Source organism: Gymnodraco acuticeps, unplaced genomic scaffold (assembly GCF_902827175.1).
Source record: "Gymnodraco acuticeps unplaced genomic scaffold, fGymAcu1.1, whole genome shotgun sequence".
Classification (NCBI taxonomy): Eukaryota; Metazoa; Chordata; class Actinopteri; order Perciformes; family Bathydraconidae; genus Gymnodraco; species Gymnodraco acuticeps.
Genome location: NW_022992258.1, coordinates 16748 through 38007, shown reverse-complemented (window position 1 = coordinate 38007; position 21260 = coordinate 16748). Strand labels below are relative to the sequence as shown.

The following is a 21260-nucleotide window of genomic DNA, read 5'->3' as shown; positions in this document are numbered from 1 at the left end:
AGGATGTCGTACCACACCACAGTGCAAATGGAGAAGCGGTAGGACCCCACTTCCTCAGCCAAAGACTGTGCCTCTATTTTGATCATCATGTCAGTGGCCTTGTCCCTCACCTCCAAAAGTGCATCTCGAACATGTTGAGCCTGATATCGCACAGCTTCCACACTGTTGACCCGGCTCTCCCACCTGGTTTCAGACCATGATTTCAAGGTAGTGGTGACATGGCTCTTCAAAATGTCCCAGCGCTTTGTGGATGCTAAAAACAATGTAAAAAGCTTTTGGAGGTAGCCAAAGTATCCAGTGGCATCTTGGGAGCTTTTCGCTGCATCAGCTAACACCAGATTGAGAGTGTGTGCGCCACATGGCACGAATAGTGCCCTCGGGTTTAGTTCAAGTAACCTGGCCTGAACTCCTTTGTTTTTCCCTCGCATATTGGCACCATTCTCATAAGACTGTCCCCTACAGTCCTCAAAGGGGATGTTCAGTTATTGGAGCCTGTCCAGGATGAGGGATGACAAACTCTCGCCAGTTGATTCCTCAGCAACAAGGAACCCCATGAAGTGTTCCTTAACTTGTGGCATCTTCTCCATTGTAACAATCCTTAAGATGACTGATAACTGCTCTGTGTGGCTAATGTCAGGTGTGCAGTCCAGAATGACGGAATAATATTTAGCCTTCTTAATTTCTTCAATCATGTGGGCACTGATTCTCTCACCGATACATTCAATGAGTTCATTTTGAATATTTTTTCCGAGATATGTGGTATGGCTTGCACCCCTTTTGACTTTAGCAACGTGTTCTTTCATTACAGGGTCAAACATTGCCATCAGCTCCACTTCTTTAAGGAAGTTGCCATTGTTGGGTTTGTTGAGTGTGTCACATGTTCCCCTGAGGCCCATGTTTCTCTCAGCTAATGATTGAATGATGGCGACCAACCTTGTTACCAACTCACGCCATCTCTTCCTTTCTATGTTTGTAAGCGCCATCTCAGTCCTATCAATAGTTTTCCCCTTTTGTAATCGAAACTCTAACTGTTTCCATGATTCCATGTGTTTAGTATGTTCTGGAGTGTTTTCGTGTGTTTTCAGTAATTGGTGGCAATTTTTCCAGTCATTTAGTCCTGCACTGATTAATTTGTATTCCTTCTGGGAGAACAGCTTGCAGCAAAAACAGTAAAGGCTGTCGTTTTTCTGTGAGTACAATAGCCAGCTTCTCTTGATTCTTTCCCCATTTACCAGTTTTCTATAAAAGTATTGGTGGTGGCAGCTTCTCCCATCCTGTCGTTTTGGAAAAATTAAGTGTGGTTTTGCCTGATAGGGTCCTCTGCTCACAAACTCTGTTCTTACCTTATCAGACATGGATGGCCAGTCGGCAGGGTCAACAGCTGCTGCCTTTGTGGCGTCACGTGCTGCAGACTGTGTTGTGGTACTCGGGATCAATGTTTCCCCTGCAGATTGTGTAGCAGCAGGTTCACTTGGGATTGGTATTGATACGTTTTCACCTGCATGCACACACAGTCAAACATGCATGGACACAGTTAGACACCCACTGTGTGTGTGTGTGTGGGATCAATGTCTCTCCTGCAGATTGTGTAGCAGCAGGTTCACTTGGGACAGGTAGTAGTGATACGTTTTCACCTGCAGACAGTCAAACATGCATGGATACAGTCAGACACCCACTGTGTGTGTGTGTGTGTGTGTGTGTGTGTGTGTGTGTGTGTGGAGAATCCTTAACAAGCCTCACCTGTGCTTTGTCGTTAAGTGGAATATAAAGCAGCTGCTGATGTCTCAGTTAATCGTCCAGTCCCCTTCATTTTAGACTTGTGTTTTTGTTGGAAGGTGTGCTGGACATTGCCAAGCTCTGATACTGACTGTATTCTTTTTGGTTTTACTGCTTACAAACTGCAACATGCTAAGGCTTGGGAACATGTAAGTTACATTTCTTGTAGATTTATTTCTATGTGTGTACTTAATTGTCTCTAAATGATGTGTTTTATGTGTTCAAGTTTGTTATGGATGGCTGCAGCTATCATCTTGTGTCAAGCCAGGCCTAATGTGAAGCTACATTCGCAGTCAAGTAAGCTTCAATTCTCATTAAGTCATTTTACACAGCATATTAAGTCGGTTTACATTCTCCTCACAAGCCTTTTCTTTTAACAGGCAGTGGGTTAAGGTCTGACTGTGCCGCAAATGTAATGAGACTGTCGTTGGACAAGGCTTTAGCAGTGGGAAACCAGCTTGAGGTGGAGGCTATCAGTAAGTATTAACTGCTAATAATGCAGCTGATCACTGAGGAAAGGGGTCCCTGACAAAGCTTATTTTCTCCCCTCAGATGGCACCAAGCACATTTTGTTAACACCTAGCATGGCTGCTCAGTGTGGATACAGCATGGAGTCTGACCCGTGGGGTAACACCAGAATCTACACCTCCCTGATGGGCTGCTTTGTGGACAACAAGGTTTGTTTTGAGCTAAAGTGGTTTAACAGCATTCAATGTAATTTTCTACCAAGTTTAGCTGTGCTAATTCTGTCAAGTGACTGAATTAATGGCTCAACAAACACATGGTTGCTCCCATTTTTGTGTTTCCCTGAATTTATTTGTAACCCCTTACCGTTAAAAGACCCAAAGTACATTTCCCTTTTTTGTTTGGTACATCCCTAAAATATTAGCACTTGCTCCACTCAAAACTGTATTCCTCAATTAATCTACTAGGTACTTTCTTGACTTGTTTGTTACATACACAAATATCCATTTAGACTTCAAATGTGTCCCTGAAGGCAAGGATATTACATTTTCAATGACAAAGAAGCTGGAACCAAAGAATATTAGGCAGTTTTACTTAATTTAGTTTTTTTTATATTTATAGGATGATGCTACATTTAACGTTGGCTTGAGACTCAAGATGTACGGCGAGAATCCATCAGACGTGGTCAGTCATGATGTGTCTCAGACTTGCAGCTACACACGCTGGGCCTCCAGGGAGATCCTCTGCGACAGGAACTACATGGAAGTAGGTCATCTTTACATTGATGAGTCCACCATCTTGTGTGTATGGAAACGAATGCTAAAACCACCATTTTCTGTTTTAGGTTTCGCACCACATGGCTAACCTTGATGCTGAAGCTAAGGGTCAGACTTGGGATGGTAAAGACGAGAAGCTCAACGCCAATCTTGAAGTATGTTGAATTAAACTGTTCAGATACTACAGTTTAATTCCTCCCTACACCAATGAGGATTTAATTATTATTTGTTCTTTCCTGTAGGCCTCTGGTGCATCACAAGGTATCTGGAAGATGACGTTTTACACCCCAGAACCAGTGGCCATGGTGTTGCAAGAGGCTGAACAAGCCGGCTACGCTGCCAAAACTACCTCTAGTCGCCTGGTGATGCGAAGCCCGTACAATACAGCAGAGACTTATTCAGAGGATGTAAGCAACACACAGTGTTTCTTTCCTTTCCCTCCTTGTCAATTATATTAAACCTCTCCTCTCTTTAGGTGGCTGGAGTCCCCATGGAAGTTTTCAGGGTGAGCGCCTACTACATGGCACCACAGGGTCTGAATGTAGTGAACTTGGCAGCTGCTTGTCCCAAAGGTGAGTCCTGAGCAACATATTGCCTTCACAGTAAGCTTAATTGTTGCAAGTTAACCTCAACAGCTCCATTTTGTCATTAACAGGTGGCGTCCTCTTCACCGAGGATATGATCTCTTGGCACGTACCTCGCCGTGTGACTCCTCTGTTGGACGGCAGAATTACAGTCTCAGAAATGCACATGGGAATCAACGGGCAGAGGCTTGATAGATCTCAGATGGCCGCACGGGGGTACACACTGAGCACCACAGACTTCCACATCGTCGTCGAGATCCCAGTGGGCTCGCCTGATGGTTACTACAAGGTTGGGGAAATCTCTAGATTAGAAATGCAAGAGTCACTAGTGCATTTGCATGTTTTATTGAAATGTCATGAATTATTGCAGAGCCATGCCCCAGATTACCAGTACCACATCACCTACTTTGTGGAGCCCATGCTTGAGGTACTGTGGAGAGAAGATGACACCCAAGATGATACCAGATACAAGGTTTTGTTCCCCATCATGACCCCTCTGATGCCTCAATCTCCCCAAATCCAAGATGGTAAGTCACATTTTCTAGTAGGTATGAAAAAAATGACATTTGAACTCGGGCTTGCTCGGATATATCCTAAAGACTGCTAAACCCATTAAATAAAGTCTTCAGTTTTTGCAAATCGGTGTGTTTGGTTGGGATTTGAAGCCAAGTACAAAATCTACTTTTGCTTACAAAGGGTACTTTTTTGTGTTTTTAAATAGCACTCAATCCAACTACTCAATTTTTCTCTATCAATGTTGAGGCTGGTTTAGAAGTTGTAAACCTGCCACTTTCTGTTCCTCAGACACTGTCCCAGAGACTCGGGTGTTCAGCGTTCTCTTGGGAACCTTCCTCCATGACGTTGAGCTGAGGAACATCACCTTCTCCACCGGGGTCCTCACTGTTGAGGAGAGCAATGCCAAAGGCTTCACAGTCCAGGAACACAGCTTGGCTAATGGCTCCAAGAGCTTCTCTCTTCAAGTGCCCTTTGATGCCGATGTTGTCTTAAAACATGTATGACATTATAGATTCAAAATATCACTTTGTACCAGCATATTGTCAGTGTTGCTGAGCTTTTATTTCATTTGTTGCAGAATCCTGAGCGCTTGGTTACATCCTACTTCCTCCCTCTGATCTTTGGGTTGATCGTCCTGCCTGAAGAAACTCCTTTTGCTCTCCCGGTCGACCTGCAGGCCTCTCTGCAGGATATTGGTGAGATCATATTGAATTTGCTTTTGACAATATCTTCATGCAAATTGTGTTTTCTAAAATTAAATAAAACATATATAAGAGTAAAAGCTACACAATCAAATGGATAATGCATGTTTTGCTGCTCTAGTGTTACCCATCATGGCTGGCACCTGTGACCAGAACCAGTTTTACATCAGCGTGAAGTTCGGGAGTCACGGCTCTAATTTCAAGGCTATCGTTGGACCTCGAGAGCTGACGGCTGAGATGGCTGAAGACTACAATTTCTATGAGAACGGCACACACCTCAGCCTCATTCTGCCATACACTGCCAAGGACGCTGTTTTCGAGGTATGTCAAAACTACAAAATCCCACCATAGATCTTCTGCATTGGCTAACTTTACTTTCTTTTCCACAGCTGCTCACTGCAGAATCAGTCAAATCCAGAATTGACCTGCTTCTGATGGATCGTGCAAACGACTGGGTGCTTGCTGATCTCTATCTGGCTTGCTACTTCCCCTTAAAAGCAACAGGTAAGATGGAACATGTAAGTATATTTGCTGCTTTAATTGATGGATTTGTGTTTACACATTGCCTGCTTCTTCCTCCAGAGTGCCACCCCAATGGCACAATGACCGCTGTGGCTGTGAAGGTTGAATCGACTAGTAATCTGAAGCCAAGTCAGCTGACGCTAAAGGACCAGTCCTGCACACCACAGTTCAGCGACGATCGCGTTGCATATTTCTCCTTCAGTGTGGATACCTGTGGAACCACCAGAACGGTGAGTGTGAATCACATTTAAATATCAAAAGGGTTTTTTGTCAAATGTTAATGCGTTTTTGTTGTTAAATAGTTCTTTGACAACTACATGATGTATGAAAATGAGATCCGCCTGTCTTACAACAACGCCAAAGGAGCAGCAAACACATCACCAGTTGATCCTGATTACAGGTAAAATATTTGATTCTTTATAATTGGAGATGAACACCTTCAATGTATGCATTTATATATATATATATTATTTTTTTCCCCTAATAGGCAAACCATTTCCTGCTTCTATGTGGTCAATGAGACTCAGACTGTTGCCTTCAGCGCTAAACCGAGAACCTATGAGCCCGCTGCAGAGATCGGCACCGGGCAGCTGATGGTGCAGATGAGGCTTTCCCAAGGCATGGTGGAATTTTACAACATCTTGTTCATGCATACAAAACACTGTTTGCAGGTCTCCCTTGAAAAAGAGATCTATGATCTCAAGGGACCGAGCTGATTAAATAAAGGTTTGAAATGAAACTGTAAATGTCCAGGCCTCCTGTCTCTAACGGGACTCTTCTCCTGCAGATCCATCCTACGAGCTCTTCTACCAAGCAGAGGATTATCCAGTGGTGAAATATCTGCAGCAGCCTCTGTATTTTGAGGTGGAGCTGATGCATTCTACCGACCCGCACTTGGAACTCATTGCTGAGAACTGTTGGGCAACCCTTTATGAAGATAGGACATCTCTGCCAAGCTGGGACATCATTGTGGACAGGTAATGTTGTGCAATACTAACTATAAACTACTATCATTTCATTTGTTTAACTGCTGCTTTATTAACTTTCGAATTCCTTCACTAGCTGTCAGAATCGCAATGACAGCTATGCAACAATTTTCCATCCCGTTGTGAGTGACTCCAGAGTTTTAGTCCCGTCCCACATCAAGCGCTTCTCTGTAAAGATGTTCACATTCACTAAATATGACAAGGTTCTGAAAGACCAGGTAAGACTTGTAAATCCAAATCTGGAGTCTTTTAGCCACTGCTGCATGTAGCCATGTGTAATAAATGATCCTGTCCGTCCACAGATCTATGTCCACTGTGATGCAGTGATTTGTGACACAAGCAGCCAGGCAGATGGTTCCTGCAGAGGCCAGTGTGTGCATCCTCCAGGTCAGAGCTACTCAAGACCTGCAGGTGTAAAAAAGGGTAAGTGACCGAGTCTGAACAAACGTAGTCGATCTGGATGTGCAGTTGGTAATCTTTACTTGTTTTGCAGAGCGAAGAAGCACCGACTCAACACGCCAAAGGCAGATCTCCTCTGGGGCAATTATTCTGGCTAACCTTTGAATATTTTCTACAAGTGTTTACATTTTGTCATTTGCACCTTATGTAATTTTGTTCATTGTTTTGTTTGGGACCAGGGGAACAGTTTTATCAATGAATGTACTACTGCCTTTTATATTAATGGATGACAGTAACGACTCGTGTATTTAAAAACAAATAAACAAATTTAAAAAAAAGCCACATTTATTTATATAGTCGCTTTTATCAATGTATTGCATCTTCTGTGGTCAATTTTAAGGGACATATTAATAAAAGCAGGTTCTGTGTCAACCAGTACCCTCATAATTTCAAGAAAATGCAGAGAAGCATCAACATATGTAGCAATGATATCCTATATAATAAACTACTAAAAATGATAAGTTGATTTAGGCGCTAAATGAAAGACGTTCTGAAGTTATTATTGCCCCGCCTACTTGAGACGCACTAAAACATGATTGGGCGTTTTTTTTGCATGTTGTCACTTCCGCCTTTAGGGAACACAACAAACCTTAACAGAATTCACAGCCAATGGACCAAGACAACCCTCAAATACTTGAAAATGCTCACTCTGAGTTTAAAAACTAGAACTTCAAATGTGCAGAACAACTGTATACAAAGTTTATCTCCTTACAGTCCAGGTTCTCTTTGTTCAATTGTTGGCGATGTCTGTACTAGTGTTGCAGCGTATTCTGCTACCCGTAAAATTCTGTGTCCCCGGTTAAAGCTAACGTCCATCGTGTTCTGTCATTTCATTACATGTATTGTTTTAGAGACTTTCAACGCTGTCATATTTCCACATGTATTGTAAAGCCAGTCATTTGGCCACTGCTTACAACAACCGCAGACAGATAAAGTACCTCGGGGTGGATTTAGGTGAAGCGGTAGAGGACTTCTCTTTAGCGATACAGAGTGACAGCAGCTATGAGACACCTTTCTACAACAGAGGACTCATCCACTATAGACTAGGTAAGGGTACAGAGACCCCTTTTAGTCCAAAGTTCACAGGAGATAGAGTTATCTGTTATTTTCAAGCATGACAGAGTAAAAAAAATTCACTTCTGCTTTGCTTCAAAATAAATGTCAATTGTATATTTAGGTTGGATATTGGATTGATATTCACTTGTGTTTTATAGGTCTGCTTCACTAACTGTCGGAACCTCTTTTCTTGTGGATTTTAGTAAATTTTGTTTTTAGATTAATATAAAAACTAACAAATAAAACGTTTTTTTTTGTTGCAATAGCTTCCATATACCTATTGACCCCAAATAAATGCAGCATTGTACAACATAACTAGACGAGAAGGATACACACCTCTTTGTACATTTAAATTGTCTTTTCTATTTGATATGAATATTGTCATGACAACTATGAAGTTTCTTTATTAGATCCAATGTTAATTGACTTCAATGTCATATTTGTTCAGTGTAGGATTAATATCAGAGGCCTGTACTACGAAGCAGGATTTTCGCTTAGCCGGCTAACTTCAGGGAAAGCTCGGGGTTTCCGGTCCTACGAAGCTGGTTCTCTTTTTAGCAGGCTAGATCTCCATGGTAACTTATGCTGTGCGGCTAACCTGGTCGGGACCTGGGGGGTATACCACGAAGCAGGATTTTCGTTTAGCAAGATAACTTCTGGGATTTCCGGTACTACGGAGCTGGTTCACTTTTTAGCGGGCTAGATCTCCATGGTGACTTATCCTGGAACCTAGTCTGTGCTCCGAAGCAGGATAGGTTCCAGGATAAGAGATCAACTCAGCGATAGCACCACGCCTGCTGACCAATCAGAGCTCAGTGTGCGGAGGAAATACAGTTTAAACTGCCGTTGCAGGAAAGACGGCCGGCCAAAATCACCGACTGTGTGAAAATGAATTGAACATCACCTCCCATCTTCATAGCAATCTGACTATTATAACTATTATACTATTATGTTAAGAAAGCTTAATTAAATATCTGCCACAACATAAGTAACCGGATCAAAGTAACATTACGTAGCCTACAGTCCGCGGCACTGAGTGCAGACATCGATATGTCCCATTATCATTCCTTTCACATCACAATGTATCATATATTTCCTTATCTGAGTCAGCTGAGCCGCATCTGGCTGTGCAACACTCACAGTGTCACATAGGCTACTGCATAAGTATTATTTTAAGCAACACATTAAGTTGACGAAACACTCGAGTCAAATGTAATTAAAGTCAGATCCACTCGTGTCTTGGACGGGGCAGTGATATCATAAACCAACACATCCTCACTCCCAGGTCGGCCTATGTTGACGTTATGTCAAGTCCTGTGTCGGCTTTTTCCAATGCAAGGGGGGGGGGCCTTAGCGTCCATTTTCAACGCAAGGGGGGGGCCCTTAGCATCCATTTTCAGCTTTCCGGGATGTCCATATGCTTCTATGGACGCTCATGGAAGCACGGCATTCGTTTGTGTCGGCTGCCCTTAAAGGCAATGTGAGCGTCCATTCTCATTGGATAACGGAGAATTGTACACCCGGAAGTAAGTATTCCCCTTACTGTCGATTGAGTTTACAGTGATATCTGCACTACTCATCGACTAAAAAACACCAGATTATCCTTGTTAATTACACAACATTGATTGGTTTAAATTGTGTGCAATGCTTTTGTATTTTTCCCTTTCGATTCGGAGAAACAAATGTTTTTTCGGAGTAAAGGATGGCAGAAGACACTACACTACCCAGAATCCCCAGCTATCGTTTGGACTACACCATGTGCTCTGTTTGACAAACCCCGTGATAGTCCTCAAGCTCTGTGATTGGAGAGTGTGCTCCGAGGGTTACGCAGAGCCTCGAACGGCAGACTGTCCAAAACTGGATTTGAACGGGACCACCGCGTCCCCCCCCCTCCCCCACCCCGTCCCCAGAACTACACATGCTGGCTATTCTGTTTCGCAACATGTTCTCTATCTATGGCACGTCTCTACTGGGAGTTGTAGTTTTAAAAGACGTTTTCGTATTTCCCATAATAAGAAGTTGCCAGTATTAAACTGTGTACATCCCTGGAGGTTTAGGGGATAGGAAACACTCACATTTAAAACATATAATTAATAAATGGGTGAAAATTGCTTGTGCCCATAATGGGCAGCATTAATATATATACACACATGCCAGCTAAGGTCAGAAGAGCTTTATTTAACAGCTGGTCTTATGTTTGTGACCCCTGTTGTTAATTGATAACATTACATTACATTAATTGATAAGCCTGAAACATGCACTTGTCAAGGTTCAGAGGCACATTTTGCAAATATGGCAGTAGCCATCGATCAGCTTAAGATAAGATATACTTTATTGATCCCAAGTTGGAACATTTGCGTTACATCAGCATGTGTAACAGTTAAATATGCCGTGGTGTTTATTTGTAAATCATTTAGTATAATCACACAAATTCTGTGTTTTATATTCAACAATTCTGTGTTCTTTATTTATTGATTGTTCAATACCTGACAAGGCCGGAGATGAAATATCTACATACATCTTATAAGAGTACATTATGTATAATATCAGTTAAAATAAGTGCTTCAACATAGTTAACATTGCTGGAGGTATGCACAAATATTGATAGATGTCTTGTAATGCACTATTGAGGAACCTGCGACCCAAGTTTTTCATTCAATGCGTAACTACACCGTAGTTGTGTAGGCCTATATTATATGTCAATAAACCTTAGAAAATCTTGAAATCTTGAAAGGGATGTGCAAAATAGTCATTATATACAGTCTTTAATGAACTATTAGTAGATAATAATGAGTAATGAATATACTTTATAGGGATCCTATTAATATCTAATAATAAAAATAATGAAATTCAATAACATGCTTTAACCACTAGATGTCCCTTTATATCAGCTGTGCACCTTTATGGTGTAAATACAGCCTATCTACCAATTGGATCAAATAATTATAAAAGTCAGCCGAATTAGTGTTAATACTGCAAGGAGACGTATTGTGTGGAAATAAATGTAAGATGTTGTTTAATGGCTGATCTATTTTATGATCTACGTCACGTTTTCAGTTCCTCATGTTTGTCTAGAAGTCTTCTCATCAGGGCTGTATAAATACAGAACTACGGCAGATATGTAATATTTAATGCAGCCGAACCGTGTATTACAATGCCGGTATGTGATGACTTTCAAAGAGAAAAGCAAGCACACTCGGAATAAAGTATTATTATTATTATTTTTAAATGTTTACGGTCTGTTTCCGGTATTTGTTAATGACGATTCTTTCACACACACATACGGGTATTGGGCCGAGCGCGACACCGTACTTCCGGTCTGCGCCGTTTTACGCGAGGTGCAAGCAGCCGTACACCTTCTAGGTGTTGCTAAGCTTCCTGTACTGAATATCATAGTCTATTGCCTTAATCAATATCTAGTCAACTCTAAAATACCACATATATGCAATGGCATGATAATATTATTGTGACAAGTGGGGTATTCACCTGGTGTTTCCAGAAATTAGACGTAGATGCAGCCAAAATCGACGAAGGCCACTGTCGTTTTTCCATACATCTGCAGGCAGTCTGTAACAACCCACACAGCTCTAGTTTACGCTGGTAACGACCTAAAGCACACCCCTCAAGTCCAGAGATGTAATCCGAAGACATGCAGCGATTTCTTCGGTCGTTAATTCAGAAAAAAAACCTACTGCGCTCTGCCTGGCTACGTTAGCTAGCTATCTATATTTGCACTTCCAGGATATTAGCACCTCCAGGAAAATGGCGCATTTCTATATATTTATATGGCGTGTGTTGCATTGTGGGTAGCTCGTGACGTCACTGTGTGTGAAAGAATGTGCTCTGAGATGTGAGACTGGAATTGCACAGGGGAAAATAACGTCTCTTTAGATGCGGATTTTGTTAAACTAATACGTTTGCGCTGTGGACCAACACTATACATTGACGGGGAAGGGGGTAGCAATAAAGATAACACCATTAAACAGTTACACAACATAACAGAAATAATATCGATAGCAGCGTCCCTAGCAACCACCTTGGTAACAATGAAAACGTTATGGACGCAATTTCCTGAAGTAATCTTCGTAATAACTAGCAAACTAAAGATCATGTACATCCACTGCACACATAATCTGAAATAACAACTCATATTTCTCGCATCAAAGGACATCAAAACGCATTTTAATGGCCAAACTAACTTTAAAATAGGCATTTTCCACCGAGAATAAAACGAAGTTCGGCCATGTTTTTTTTTTCTGCAGGAAGAAATTTGAAGATCACGTGACGTCAAACAGAGCACATGGTGTAGTCCAAACGATAGCTGGGGATTCTGGGTAGTGTAGTGTCTTCTGCCATCATTTACTCCGAAAAAATATTTGTTTCTCCGAATCGAAGGGGAAAAATACAAAAGCATTGCACACAATTTAAACCAATCAATGTTGTGTAATTAATAAGGATAATCTGGTGTTTTTTAGTCGATGAGTAGTGCAGATATCACTGTAAACTCAATCGACAGTAAGGGGAATACTTACTTCCGGGTGTACAATTCTCCGTTATCCAATGAGAATGGACGCTCACATTGCCTTCAAGGGCAGCCGACACAAACGAATGCCGTGCTTCCATGAGTGTCCATAGAAGCATATGGACATCCCGGAAAGCTGAAAATGGACGATAAGGGCCCCCCCCTTGCGTTGAAAATGGACGCTAAGGCCCCCCCCCCTTGCGTTGGAAAAAGCCGACACAGGACTTGAAATAACGTCAACATAGGCCGACCTGGGAGTGAGGATGTGCTGCATAAACCTGTTAATGTACGCATTCAAACACTTTTTCTTTTACCAGCTGTATCCACCTTGCAGGTGCAACTATGTGGCTTTGATCCTGGATAAAGTGTTTAAGTCATGGATGTTTAAAGTTTAACTTCTTCATATTTGACTAATATTATAGTTGACTTTTCATTCAGGAAGTATGACGCTGCACTGTCAGTACGCTTCTCCATGTTTGTGATTGGTCGAATGCTCCAGATACCACCCCTTTCATGTGAACGCGCACCTAACTAGATAGGACACGGCTGGCTTGAGCGAACGAGTTGATAGCCAGCGTTGTAGGACAGTTTAGCGAGAGCGGCTTCGTTTTGGATTAAGTCAACCGGATAACTCAAAACATATCCAGGATAGGTTGAACTAGATTCGTAGTATACTCCCCAGGTTAGGTTGCAGGCTAAGAGCTCAACTCAGTGAAAGCACTACCTGCTGACCAATCAGAGCTCAGTGTGCGGAGTTTAAAGCGATCAAGTCATATTACAGAAGAAAGGAAATACAGAAAAGCTGCCGTTGCAGGAAAGACGGCCGGCAAAAATCACCGACTGTGTGAACGTGAACATTAATAGAATATCACCTCCCATCTTCAGAGCAATCTGACTATTATAACATTAGCGTTAAGAAAGCTTACTTAAATATCTGCCACAACATAAGTAACCGGATCAGAGTAACATTAAGTACAGTCCGTGGCATAATGTATCATATATTTCCTTATCTGAGTCAGCTGAGCCGTATCTGGCCGTGCAACACTCACAGTGTCACATACTGTATGCAGAAGTATTATTTTAAGCAACACATTAAGTTGACGAAACATTCGAGTCAAATGTAATTAAAGTCAGATCCACTCGTGTCTTGTGGCAGTGATATCATAAACCTGTTAATGTACGCATTCAAACACCTTTTCTGATAGAAGCTGTATATTCACCTTGCAGGTACAGCTATGTGGCTTTTATCCTGGATAAAGTGTTTAAGTCATGGATGTTTAAAGTTTAACTTCTTCATATGTCTAATATTATAGTTGACTTTTCATTCAGGAAGTATGACGCTCCGCTGTCAGTACGCTTCTCCATGTTTGTGATTGGTCGAATTCTCCAAATACCACCCCTTTCATGTGAACGCGCACCTAACTAGATAGGACACGGCTGGCTTGAGCGATCCACTTGATAACCCGGGTCGTATTACCGTTTAGCGAGAGCGCGTATGTTTTAGATTAGGGCCTAACCTATCAGGTTCTCCTCTCCTCTTTCTCTGCTTCGATCTCTCAGGCAAAAATCACTTTCTTTCAAGATAAGATCCAATCTTCCTATTCCAATCCCAAAAAAATATTTTTTATCTTTTCCACCCTCTTGGACCCCCCCAAAGCCCCTTCCCCCTCCTCCCTTCTGTCAAGCGACTTTGTTAATCACTTTGAAAAAAAGATTGATGATATTCGCTCTTCTTTTTCTGACTCACCTTTACTCACCGCTGGGTCACCAGATCCTCCTTTCACCCACACACTAACCTCCTTTTCCCCTCTCTCTCCAAGTGAGGTTCTTACCCTCATTACTTCTGCCCGCCCTATACCACCTGTCCTCTGGACCCTATCCCCTCAAACCTCCTTCAGACTATCGCTCCTGATATTCTACCGTTTCTCACCCACTTCATCAACACTTCTCTAACTTCTGGTCACTTTCCAAATAGTCTTAAGGAGGCAAGAGTAAACCCTCTCCTAAAGAAACCCACTCTCAACCCATCTGATGTTATAAACTACAGGCCTGTCTCTCTACTCCCGTTCCTGTCTAAAACACTTGAACACGCTGTCTTTAAACAACTCTCCTGTTATCTCCATCAGAACAACCTTCTGGATCCGCACCAGTCTGGTTTCAAGGCAGGTCACTCCACAGAAACTGCTCTCATTGCTGTCTCTGAGGAACTGCACACTGCCAAAGCATCATCCCTCTCCTCTGTCATCATCCTGTTGGACCTGTCTGCTGCATTCGACACGGTGAACCATCAGATCCTCCTTCGCACTCTCCAAAAACTTGGAGTTTCAGGCTCTGCACTTTCCCTCCTTATACCTCAAAGACCGCACCTACAGGGTAACTTGGAGAGGGTCCGAGTCCGACCCTTGTCAATTAACTACAGGGGTCCCTCAGGGCTCTGTTCTTGGTCCCCTCCTCTTCTCCCTGTACACAAACTCGCTCAAATCAGTCATTAGCCCGCATGGTTTTTCATACCACTGCTACGCTGACGACACCCAATTAATTGTGTCCTTTCCCCGCTCAGAGACCCAGGTCGTCGCACGCATCTCTGCTTGTCTAGCTGACATCTCTCAGTGGATGTCTGCTCATCACCTCAAGCTCAACCTTGACAAGACTGAACTGCTTTTCCTTCCGGGAAAAGATTGTCCCACTCTTGACCTGAAAATCAACATCGGCACCTCTGTTGTTTCCCCGACTCAGACTGCAAGGAATCTGGGTGTGATCCTAGATAACAAACTGTCCTTCACTGCAAACATCGCTGCTACAACCCGTTGCTGCAGATACAGCTCATGCGCGTGCGTGGAAGTTGTGTGTGAAGTCTGAGAGCGTGTAGCTCCCGTAGAAAACTTTTTGAGAAATCAGGTTATGATCAGATGAGCAAGTTGATCACTCAAAGTTTATAGCGAAATACGATGTGGGGAATGTAATGCCACCGAAGAAACCAAACAAAAAGGCTAAAGTGCCATTGAATGAGAGCAGCGGTCTTTCGGGAGTGAGTGACACACAAGCAGCAGAGGAGAACGCCATGGAGAGCGGGGCCTCGCAGGTGAACCACTCGGAGCTGTCGGTACTAATACGCTCCATAGTAAGAGAGGAGATAGGGGCTGCTTTTGAGAAATTCCAGCCGCAGCTTGATGCTTTAAAGGGAGAACTTGACACATGTTGTCAGAAGCTCGTGATATGGAGGAGGGGATAACCGACATGGATTGTAGGGTTGCTATACTCGAAACCGCAAATGGCAATCTCATGAAGGAAAACAAAGAGTTCAAAGACAAAATAGAGAGGATGGAGATTCAAAGCAGAAAGTTTAATCTACGTGTGATTGGACTGAAAACGGACATTGAGAAGAGCGATCCCATTGCCTTTGTGACAAACTTTTTAAAGGAGGTGTTCGGAAGTGAGCTCTCATGTGAACCGGCAGTCGAGATTGCATACAGGATTGGGCAGGGGACTGATTTGAGACCCAGACCTATGATTGTCACTATGCAGAGATATCAAGCTAAGGAAGCTATCTTGAAGCTGGAAAGAAGCAAGGGAGAGATTATTTTCCGTGACATGCGAGTGAAGATATTTCCTGATATTACTCCGGATATTGCCAGGAGGAGAGCCCTATTCAATGACGTCAGGATGAAGCTGCGCAAGGCTGAGGTGAGGCATGGACTATTGTTCCCCGCAACGCTCATCGTAACCTTCAATGGACAAACCAAACTGTATCGGGACTGTAGTGAAGCTGAGCATTTCTATAAAACAGTGATAAGCCCGGTTTCAGTGCAAACCAGAAATGAAGGTGGGAAAGGAATGATTGACATGACCTGATAGATGGTATGATTATACATATAGGAGAAGAAATTAATGATATTATGAAAGTGGGAATTGTTGCAGTTTTGGTGATCTCCACAGTTGTTTTATTTTCTTGTAGGCCAATATTCTCTGGTCTATGAGTTATCTACTCATTTATTTAAAGTTATTTACTTCATCATCTGCGAGTATGAATTTATGTTTAAGGGTTTAAATTGGCTCATATAAATATATGTGGTCTAAGAAATAAAGTGTCTGAGATATAGGAAATATTATCATGTGGTATTCATTTGTTAGCAATATCTGAAACTCACTTAGATGACACATTTAATGACGCTGCTGTGGATATTGATGGATATAGAATATTTAGAAAGGACAGGAATGCATATGGAGGTGGGATGGCTGATACATTCAAAAGCAAATACCAGCTAAAGTGAGATATGATTTGATGTCTGCTGATATTGAAGTACTTTGGTTGCAAATTAATTTACCTCACTTGAAACCTTTGTTGGTAGGATGTTGTTACAGATCTCCAAATGCAAACTTAATTTATTTAGACAAATTATGTGAAATGTTAGACAAAGTTTGTGATCTTGACAGAGAGATTTATTTTATCGGAGATTTAAATATTGACTGGAATATGTTGCACTATGCCCTTAAAAACAAGCTGCAGACAATAATTAATACATGTAACTTGGTACAAATGGTGACTAAACCTACTAGGATATGCATAAAGAAAGATGGGTCAAAAAGTGCAACTTGTATTGATCATATATTTACTAATTTTAGCCATGTATGTTCTCAGGCAATATCAATTCCAGTAGGGTGTTCTGATCATAATTGAATAATTATCGTGAGAAAGACAAAGGTGCCAAAAGCTGGACCAAAAGTAATTGTGAGGAGATCAATGAAATATTTTAGTGAAGAGTCATTTATACAGGATGTTCAAAAGATATGTTGGAAACATGTTTTTGAGAAAGTCGATCCAGATGATGCTCTTGATGTCTTTAATTTGTTATTCATGCAGGTGATTGATAAACATGCTCCACTTAGAAAACAGACTGTAAAGAACTTTAGAGCACCCTGGTTAGATGAGGAATTAAGGGATCTAATGAAACAAAGAGATGATGCAAACAAATGTAGCTCTCTCATCAAGTTATGAGTCAGATGGGCAAATGTATAGAAGGTTAAGGAATTATGTTACAGCATTAAATTAAAAAAAAAAACAGTTGTATTATGGAAATAAAATTAAAGAGATAAAGGATGACAAGAAAAAACTGTGGAGTTTAGTGAATGGCATGATGGGCCGTAAGCCGAAATCCACCTCAACATATCTTGAGGTGGATGGGACATTTTGACAAAACCAGTACAAATTGCTAATCATCTGAATGATTATTTTCTTGATAAAGTAAAACATTTGAGGATAAATATGAGTCAAACTATAAATAGTAACTCCACATTTCTAATAAAGGATTTAATTATGAAAAATAAGAAGTGTACATTTAAAATAGAAAAAGTGACAATTACAGATGTTGAATGTCTACTAGGTAAATGTAATGATAAACCACCAGGAGTGGATCATTTAGTTGGTACATTTCTTAGATATGTTGCTAATTTTGTTGCAGAGCCTATCTGTCATATTATACATTTGAGTATTGATAAATGTATTTGCCCACAGGCATGGAAAATAGCAAAAATTATTCCACTTGCAAAAAATCCAGCTGGACCATTTTCTGGTACAAATAGCCGTCCAATACGTTTATTACCAGCATTAGCAAAGATAATGGAGAGAATAATTTTCAATCAAATACAAAAATACTTTGAAGGTAAAAAACGTAATACTATGTATCAACATGCTTACAGACCTGGCCATTCCACATGCACCGCTTTAACACAAATGACAGATGACTAGAAGGGCGAACTAGATAATAGGAAGTTAGTGGGTGCAGTACTACTCGATTTTAGTTCTGCTTTTGATGTCATTGACCATTCTTTGTTGTTACACAAGCTGGAACAATATGGTTTTCATTTTGAAACGCTGAAGTGGTTAGAAAGTTACCTGACAAATCGAAGTCAAACTTTTTTTTTTAATGGAAGTCTCTCAAAGATGAAAACAGTCACTTGTGGAGTACCTCAGGGTAGTTGTTTGGGACCACTTTTATTTTCTATTTTTACAAATGACCTAGCATTAGTGTTAGAAAAATCAAAAATTGTAATGTATGCAGATGACTCAACAATATATTATGCAGCATCAACTACAAGAGAGTTGACACATGTTATGAATAAAGATCTACTACTGATATCAGAGTGGGTCATAAATAATAGGTTAGTACTTAATGCGGGAAAAACTAAATCGTTATTAATAGGATCAAATCATATGTTAAAAGGTGAACCAAAATTGCAACTACATTTAAACCATATTGAAATTGAACAGGTCAAGGAGACAAAATTGCTAGGTATAACCCTGGATCATAAATGATCTTGGTCTAAACAAATTGATAATGTTGTATGTAAAATGGGAAGGGGTGTGTCACTTGTAAAAATAATTGTAAAATATTTGCCTATGGATGTCAGTAGACAAGTTTTGGATGCTTTGGTTCTGTCGCAGCTTGATTATTGTTTGGTTATATGGTCTAGTGCTGCTGAAAAATATTTAAACAAACTACAAGTAGCACAAAATAAGGCAGCACGATGTGCACTGCAGTGCTCCTACAGAACCAGAGTCACTGAAATGCTGGAGACACTGAAATGGTTAACTGTCAGACAGAGGTCAACTTATATTTTATTACATTTTGTCAGAAATATTACAGTGACTCACTCACCAGATATATTATCACAAAGGTTTATAGCGCAATATGCACAACATAACTATCAAACACGACATACAATAGAAGGAAGGTTTGTATTACCCAAATCTAAATCAAATATGGGATAGAAAACAGTCATGTACAGAGCCATGATCAGCTGGAACTCTTTACCGGTTCACATCATTCAGGAAAATTCTCAAGTACATTTCAAAAGGTTGCTAAAAAATTATTTGAGTATTACAAAGTAAATTTGAACTGTGCCTGTGGCTATGTATGCATATATTATTATGTACACTTATTTGTATTTACTTTTGTTTGGCCTTAGGATGGCGATAATTGGATGACCATTTTAGTTTTCACTTCATTTCACTGTAAATTGCATGAATCTATGAGCTGTTTTGTTTTAATTTTGTTGTATGTATGTTTATGTATGTTTTGAGTGTGTGAGGACCCCAAGAAGAATAGCCAATGCTCATGCTAGTGCTAATGGGGATCCTAATAAAGACAAAGACACGCTTTACAACATCAGGAGGATACGTCCCCAGCTGACCCAGAAAACAACGCAGGTTCTGGTCCAGGCTCTCGTCATCTCACGCCTAGAATACTGCAACTCCCTCCTGGCTGGTCTACCTGCATGTGCCATCCGACCTCTGCAGCTCATCCAGAATGCAGCGGCTCGTCTGGTCTTCAACCTTCCAACATTTTCCCACACCACTCCGCTCCTCCGCTCCCTTCACTGGCTTCCGGTAACTGCTAGAATCCACTTCAAGACACTGGTACTTGCATATCATGCTGCGAATGGATCTGGCCCTTCCTACATCCAGGACATGGTTAAACTGTACACCCCAGCGCGTGCACTACGCTCTGCATCAGCCAAACGACTCGCTGCAGCCTCGCTGCGAGGGGGACCCAAGTTCCCATCAGCAAAAACTCGTGGGTTTGCTATCCTGGCTCCAAAATGGTGGAATGAGCTCCCCATTGACACCAGGACAGCAGAAAGCCTGCACATCTTCCGGCACAGACTGAAAACTCATCTCTTTCGACTCCACTTCGAAAGATAGAATTACTAACAAAGAACTGCTAACAGAGCACTTATATACTAATAAAGGACTGGCTTATCTATAGCCAGTTGAGTAGCACTTGAAATGTTTGGCTCTATGAAACCTGATGTACTTATATGACTCTGTTTTCTTCAAGGTTGTGTCTTCCTGGTCGAATGTACTTATTGTAAGTCGCTTTGGATAAAAGCGTCAGCTAAATGCAATGTAATGTAATGCAATGTATGTTCTCTGAGGGGAGGCTCACATTCCCACACTTTGGGAACCCCTGATCTAGAGAATTCGAACGGCACTTATTATGGCTGCCACTGAGGGACTTCCAGGTCATTTCACTCGGTTAGGAAGGTTCCAAAGCTAAATGGACTATTCGACTGCAGCCAAAGTGTCAGAAAACAAAACCCTCTCTCTTTTCCTCCGTATACCCAAATCTCTAAAAACGGGGGTACAACGGAGCTGAAGAAGTAAAATCCTTTTCTGTTATATGTTTTGGTTTTACACCTCCTTTTTACTTTACCTTCTTTAATGAATGATGTAGTAGGATATACACATATGATACAAAACCCTGACCATCCGGCTAAATTAAAAGTCATGGCCTAAAGGAGTGATGTTTTTAATGACCATGAACTACAACGGCCCTTATTAAGGTTTAGCTGGGGACTTTGCAGTGGTAAGAGAAGTAGCCTATTCAGATATTTTACTTAAGTAAAAGTTCTTATACTACACAGTACAAATACTCGCTCTGATACAAGTAAATGTCCTGCATTAGAAACGTTACTTAAGTAAAAGTAAGTGAGTATATCAGCAAAATGTATAGTGTTTAAACGTAAAAGTATATGCAAAGAAACATACCAAATATATAAAATTGTTCAAAACAAATAAGTAAATTAACTTAATGCTCATGCCAAATACTTACTAATCTCTAAACTGGGTAGCTGATTAACAGATTTAGCTGTTCTCACTCATTTATAACTTCATCCGACTGCTTTGGCCAAACTTCAGTATTATTGCTTCAGCTTCTTTTTTAATGAAAGATATTTCTATACTCCTCCCCACTCAGTCAGCCATTCTGCTTCCTTCAATGCCCTAAATGATGGGATTCCCTTCAGACTAGATTACACACACACAGGCCTGCTCAATCACTTCATCAGGCAGTAATGTGTTCCACCTGTGTGTGGTTATATCTGCTGAGCAGGACCCT

General features: G+C 41.2%; 1 protein-coding gene across 1 annotated transcript; it reads left to right on the top strand.

Moving 5' to 3' along the window:
- Positions 1-1789: 1789 nt before the first annotated feature.
- LOC117540304 lies at positions 1790-7063 on the top strand. Its single transcript, XM_034206909.1, has 21 exons — positions 1790-1925; positions 2003-2073; positions 2157-2252; positions 2329-2453; positions 2863-3006; positions 3086-3172; positions 3260-3424; positions 3493-3589; positions 3673-3890; positions 3972-4128; positions 4406-4614; positions 4695-4812; positions 4940-5139; positions 5208-5322; positions 5401-5570; positions 5643-5740; positions 5828-5958; positions 6128-6317; positions 6403-6544; positions 6629-6749; positions 6820-7063. The coding sequence occupies exons 1-21, from the start codon at positions 1906-1908 to the stop codon at positions 6888-6890; spliced, it is 2745 nt and encodes a 914-aa protein (XP_034062800.1). The 5' UTR covers positions 1790-1905; the 3' UTR covers positions 6891-7063.
- Positions 7064-21260: the final 14197 nt, after the last annotated feature.